The sequence below is a fragment of the Patiria miniata genome, unplaced genomic scaffold (genome assembly GCF_015706575.1).
Source record: "Patiria miniata isolate m_02_andy unplaced genomic scaffold, ASM1570657v1 HiC_scaffold_20, whole genome shotgun sequence".
Taxonomy (NCBI): domain Eukaryota; kingdom Metazoa; phylum Echinodermata; class Asteroidea; order Valvatida; family Asterinidae; genus Patiria; species Patiria miniata.
Window position 1 is genome coordinate 26,493,111 of NW_024037059.1, and position 6,415 is coordinate 26,499,525.

General features: G+C 42.9%; 1 protein-coding gene across 1 annotated transcript; it reads left to right on the top strand.

Moving 5' to 3' along the window:
• Positions 1–529: 529 nt before the first annotated feature.
• Positions 530–5,245, top strand: LOC119728361 (monocarboxylate transporter 14-like). Its single transcript, XM_038200574.1, has 6 exons — positions 530–758; positions 1,183–1,485; positions 1,714–2,159; positions 2,533–2,758; positions 4,104–4,250; positions 4,772–5,245. The coding sequence occupies exons 1-6, from the start codon at positions 602–604 to the stop codon at positions 4,936–4,938; spliced, it is 1,446 nt and encodes a 481-aa protein (XP_038056502.1). The 5' UTR covers positions 530–601; the 3' UTR covers positions 4,939–5,245.
• The last annotated feature ends 1,170 nt before the right edge of the window (positions 5,246–6,415 follow it).

A 6,415-nucleotide genomic window follows, 5' to 3' on the forward strand; every position in this document is an offset into this window, starting at 1 on the left:
ATGAGTACATGCAGTATATATACCCTGGTGAGGTTTCTTCTTAGTTCCCTGATTAAACGATCCAATGACGTCTCTTAAACGATCATTGGTTGATACAAACGACACAATCAAAAATAGAACACGACACAGTAAATTGCCCTGCCCGGCCCTCGTCCAATCGTGTATTACTAAATTATGCCTACTTGACTTTCAACGCTGTTATATGTCTGCTTTGCTTGGCATCTATACCTAAGTTATTCGTCAGATAATTGTCGGAATCTTTTGGTCTGGGAACAACACTAAGCTTTCCCAAGAATTCATCGGTTTCAGGAAGTGACACATTTTTTAAACAGGAAGGACTAAAGACCGCAATGAAACGCGACAAATTCTGAGCCCGGTATAGCCGACATGGTGTGCCCATCATTATCAGAGTCCTGTTGCGGATGGTGGCGCCGGGTCGTGTCATTCGCGACTTTCGGTCAGTTTTTCCTAACCCCTGTTCAACTTCAGTATATACCATTCCAGAGTCATTTTCTTTCTATTCTCTAGACGGACGTTTGAGAACATCGAGGAGAAGCGACGGTGAAGGCTCCGCATTCTGAGGCTGCATTGTACGGCCGATATGGTGTGCCCATCAGGGTCCCGTTGCGGATGGTGGCGTTGGGTCGTCACATTCGCGACTTTCGGTCAGTTTTTCTTCACTCTTGGACCCCTGTTCAACTTCAGCATACTGTTTGTGAGTCTGAAGGAGGATTTCCATTCCAGCTCGGCGTTGACAGGTTAGTACGGAAATATGATCCAGCGAGATGAGAACTTGATTTGGGTATGCCTGATGCAGGCTAGACCGGGCCGTTCGTGGACCGCGTTGCCAAGTAGCGTTTGGAAACTAAGAGCCGCCATAAAAAAGGACCGCAGGCCTGAAGCGGTGAATCAAGGTTTGCAAGACAGAGTGATGACGTTATTAAGGGATCTTAGTGAGAAAAAAAAATGGGGGGGGGGGGAGGGGGCAATATACTATATTGGTCAGTCGGAGGGGCCCGATTATTCGGATTTCACGATTCCATAGACTATAGATAGGGGAAGAATAGCATCGATTTAAAAACAGGCTTCTCTTCTATAGTTGTTTAATGCCTACTAAAAGAATATTTGTTCAGGTAAAAAAGAAACCTCAGGGTAATTTTATAATCCCCATTTCGCTTTCAGGTTGGCTAGGGTCTCTGTCAATTGCACTGACTTGTCTTGCTAGTCCTCTCTGCTCTCTCCTTACACACAAACTGAGCAGTCAAACCGTCGCCATTTTGGGAGTGATTACCTTCTGCGCAGGACTGTTGACGACGTCATTCGTTCCCGTGCCAACGCTGGGATACGCGTTCTTCACGTTTTCGATCTTGACGGGCGTGGGCGCCAACCTGGCCACGAATGCCTCCTTGGCCCTGCTGCTGGACTGGTTTGCCAAGGCGAACTTCTCGCGGGCAAGCGCCCTCGCTCTAATGGGATCCACAGCCGGTAAATGCGATTATAGTTTCCCACAACTATGTAGACATACACAGATTTTCCTTGTCTTCTATAGAACGAATCCAATTTCTAGCGATGAGAGTGTTTAAGAGTCGGAAAAGACACACGTTGATGATTGTTTGACTCGTTCAAATAATGCACTAGTATATTCTAGTCTACTAGACTAATTTATACTTCATTTTAATGGCAATTTTCTTTGTTAATCTTTCTGATATGCAGGCATGCTTGCCTTTAGCCCTTTGTTGACAGCCTTAATAACTCACTACGGATGGCGTAATGCGCTGAGAATTCTCAGCGGTGGAATACTCGTGATCGGGATAGCTGACGGTCTGCTGCTAGCTGACCCACCATCAACCGAGGACTACGCTTGGGCGCCCGATGAGTCTCCTGGTGATGAGAAACTTGAATTGGAGAGCATGGTCCCGGGGAAGCAGGTTCATGATGACGGCTGCATTGAAGAGACTGACGATGATGCACGAGAAACTGACGATAAAATTACCAACAACGAGGAAGCGAACAATTCAAATCAAGCATCGCTCGAAGTTGGAGATGAGAGACATTTTCTCGGAAGGCTGATTAGTGCTTTAACGAACCCTGAGGCTTGGGCGTGGTACTGTGCTGTAATGTTCTCATACGTGGGCTGGACTTTCTTCAACATTAATTACGTACGTTTCCCACAATTTGTGGTTTACCTGTATCAGCAAAGCAAATTAGGCCTATGTATTTTGACTGCTTTCGTTTGACCAGGCATGGTGGAGCAAAATTTACATCACATGGCTAAATTAAAGTTGATAGGTCTTTGTGAACATACCTGCATTACTATGGTCCTTTGACGGTCGACAACATTTATATCACATTTTCATAAATCGACTTAGATAGTAAATGCCATTGCAATGCACCAGTTTATCGTATGAGAAATGCCGATTATTAGAATATAAAAGGCAAGTGCAAGTAACAATTGTAAGTTTGGTACAATAGGCTCCATAATGCAGCATGGACTGATGTTAGACTGAATATAACTTGCTTTGGTTCTTGCAGGCTAGTTTTATGGACGGACTTGGTCTGGACAGCAACAGCATTGCCTCCGTCATCGTATACTTTGCTTTGGGGGAACTTGGCGGGAAGGTCCTGATAGCCGTAATTGGAGATCGTCTGCCTTTCTTGTATCTTTATCTATTGATGGCCTCATGTCTCCTGGGAACCGTCGTTCTGGGGTTTCTGACCATTGCCAAGACGTTTGCTGTCATGGTTCTCCTTGCAGTAGGTAAGGCATTGCATATAATTCTGATCTCTTATCTTTCGAGGTCCGTTTATGTGCAGAACTGACCTGGTCCATCGAGTACACGAGCCATTGGAGACACACTCTTAAACGTCTCGGGTGCAATTATGTACCTTGTCTGCAACGAAGTATAGTACTATAGTCAATGACCATAATGCGAAAGCATCACTTGGTATAGCGAAATGGTTCTTAATCTTCTCGTAAAAAAAAATTCTCCAAACCCACGAATCAGAAAAAAGTAACATTTCATCGATCAGTTATACTAGAAGTCTAGAACTCATTTACGGGTGAACCAGTTCTTTTGGCTTTACAGGCGTCGTCTGGTTTTACCCTGTTAAACTATTCGGAACCCCGTTCTCGAGTGACTCGTGAACAGCGTTGTTTTCAGGTTCCCGATTACGAAATGTGGAGTGCAACTATGCGAAATTTCAAGATGGCAGCCGCCATATTAAAACGCCGAATGAGAGTGATGGGAAAGTAATGATCTTATGAAAATTATTTAAATCTGGGACAGCTTTAAAAATTGGCAAAGACAAACCCACTCATTGATCACGAACAATTTTTTTGTATCATCTGCACATGCTGCTCCTGCATTGAATGAGTGCTTTGAATCTTATGCATACAAAATTAACGCAAGTTGCGATAGGGGCCTAAGCTCCACTTTTGTTCTTAACGTTCTTCGTCTACTACCCGATAAGTCATGGGGAGTGAAAATCATTCAAAACCCATTCGAAAGCCGTTCTCGTGTTCATTAGACACAAGAACTGGGTTTCGAATACGCCCTATCTGCAAGGGCGGATCCAGAACACAATTTTTTTTTTGGGGGGGGGGGGCAAACTTGTTTTGGTCCCAAACAAATTACGGCGTGGGGTTCGATATTTTTTTATTCTAGCCAGTGCTCTGTGGTGCGATCTGAGGCAATTTCTGCCCACCGTGACCAATTTTTTTTCGGAGGAAAAGAGGGTGGTGTACGCAGTGCCTGCCTTTATTGCGTTGGCACTTAAACAAAAATGGGTTCGGTTTTTTTTTTGGGGGGGGGGCCCCCCAGATCCGCCCTTGCCCATCTGTAAAAGGTTTACTGTACCTGTATAAAGTTTGCGTCAGGGTATAGAAGTTTTGAATGCTGACGCTATGCATGAGCGCATAAAGTTAGCTCAGAGTAGAATCAGAGCCATGAAATTGGTCATGTAACTTGCAGGCGTGCAGAGAGAGCGTCAACATTTGCTAAGACAAAAAGCAGTTTCTCATGCAATATTATATTGCCTCTCAGAGAATTCTTGTTTAGCATATCAATTTTGCTAAGTTATTATATATATTTTTATTGTTTTAGTTTCTGGATTTCTACGATCGGGCATCAACGCAACACTTTTCGTCAGCGCAGCAGAACTTTTCCACGAGCAGTACGGGACCAAAGGCGTCATGGTTATATCGTTTGTTCCAAATGGAGTGGGCAGTCTCATCAGTGCACCCTTAGCAGGTTAACTTAATCATCTTTAATTTCACACTTTGGATAATGTGTACATAGTACCACCTCACTCGGTTTCAAAGCTAAGAAAGAGAGTTGGAACGTATGCCGTCTGCACGCTTGGTGCTCATGTGAAGACGTTCTCATTTAGAACAGTGGTGGATCAACGGGGTATTGATGGGAGGGGGGTGTCAGGGGTCTTATCCCCCCCCCCAGTTTTGAGCCGAAACAATAGGAAAATAAAGCAGGAAAAAAAGCAACACACGTCTGCTAAACTACCCCTTAAAGCTAACCCCGCCCCCAGCCAAACTTTAAGCTGGACCCGCACCTGTAAAATCAAACAAGCCATGCGAAATTCGCGGCATTCGCTTAAAAAAAGTGCTAATTTGTTGAAGTTCACCATCAATATTTTGTGTTCCTTCTAGAAAAGAAGGGATCAGTTGCCTTGAAACCTGCACTATACAAGTCCTTGTTTGCAATTGCAATTTGAAACTGAATAAGATCATTTTTTTGTACTCGTTTCTTGTTACTAGGTGCACTGTATGACGCCACGGGTGACTACGTCCTCAGTCTTCTTGTCATTGCTGCGATATTCCTTTGCGCCGCCGCAGCCTGTTTATTCATACCACTACGGAGGAGATTTCGTCGACGTGCTGCACACAGATCAAGCCCACCCTCTGCAAACGTTACAAGCATATAAAGTCATAGCGTCGTCAAATCATATAGGTCCGGCAGGATACTGAACTGGAAAATGATGTGACAATCACAGAAGTGGACCTCATCAGATGACGATACCTAAAATAGATCTTGGCCATATTCCAAGATGGACACTACCTAACTAAATGAATAATGCACATTATGTGCATTATTCATTATAAGGCCCGAATCATAACAGTAGCCCTTTGATATAAGCCAGCAGACGTTTTTTTTTACAGGGTTGCAGATGACGAACATACAGTGCGAGTCAAAAAAACTATACACTTTTAAAATTTGCCATAGTTTTATTCTGTAGCAATAAAGATAAGATATTTTCATATGTACTTTTAGAGTAACTCTTCCTGCTTCTTTTGGCGACATTTTCACTGGATTAGTTTTCATGCATGACTGCACAGGAGACAAAGGGGTCGGTGAAATCTGACTTGTCTCCTGTGCAGTCATGCATGAAAACTAATCCATTGAAAATGTCACCAAAAGAAGCAGGAAGCGTTACTCTAAAAGTACATATGAAAATATCTTGTCTATATTACTACAGAAAAAAAATATGGCCAATAGTTTTTACTCGCACTGTATTGGAAACAGAAATTCGCTAGGAGAAAAACTATGTTCAAGAGCACGTACGAGGAGAGCAACTTTCAATATAAAGAAGTAAACACATCGGTACGATACTTTTTTAGTTTGCTGCAATCGTCAACAGCAAAGGCAAGGGCCACTGAAGGTGACAACTACAAACAAGAAATAAAGTATTAATTTAAAGAGACAGAAATCAGTTGATATTTTGATTGAACTGTGATAAGTTATGAGAAGCACGCTCTTTCCGTACGAGGAAAGAAGCTTGTAGATATACTTCAGTAGAGAAAACGGTACTTGACAATTGTTGACTGCTGTGATGTGGGATAGGCCTATGCCGTTTTAACATCCGATGGGCGCATAGCACCCGAAAAGGAAACCGCGCTTAGGCTCAGTCCGTGCCGTACTGTTATAGATACAAAGTCATGTAGTCTCATTCATAAAGGTTAAAGTTCTCGGGATTTATATTACGTTTTTGTTAAAAATAAAGAATTGTTCAGGACGAAACAGCATACAAATGCGCCTGAGTGTATGGGTTACTTATAGTGTATAAAACCAAGTTGTGATATATACCACAGCCTTAAAGCAGGTTACATTATTACCCCAAACTGCTGTGGTATGCAGCAAGCAATATAATGCCATCGTATACGTCATCGGTCCCATGTTATACAACATGCAACTTTTAACGTGAAGACATGAGTCAGATTCTCTTTCAACAATTAGGGGGGGGGGGGCGCTATCAACAATTCTCGATAATTGTTATTCATTAATCAAAACAGAACAGTTCAAAATGATATTGTCAGGTCTCAATTGCTGAGTTCAGTATTGACGGCAACCATCAGACCAATACGTTACATCCCAGCTTAGGTTACAGAAAGTTCAAAAGCAAG

Bases quoted from the DNA above. Each gene is read 5' to 3' on its own strand.
- LOC119728361 (XM_038200574.1), top strand. From the start codon at position 602: ATGGTGTGCCCATCAGGGTCCCGTTGCGGATGGTGGCGTTGGGTCGTC. The intron at 2,759-4,103 runs GTAAGGCATTGC...TTATTGTTTTAG, and splicing joins CATGGTTCTCCTTGCAGTAG to TTTCTGGATTTCTACGATCG. The intron at 4,251-4,771 runs GTTAACTTAATC...TCTTGTTACTAG, and splicing joins CATCAGTGCACCCTTAGCAG to GTGCACTGTATGACGCCACG.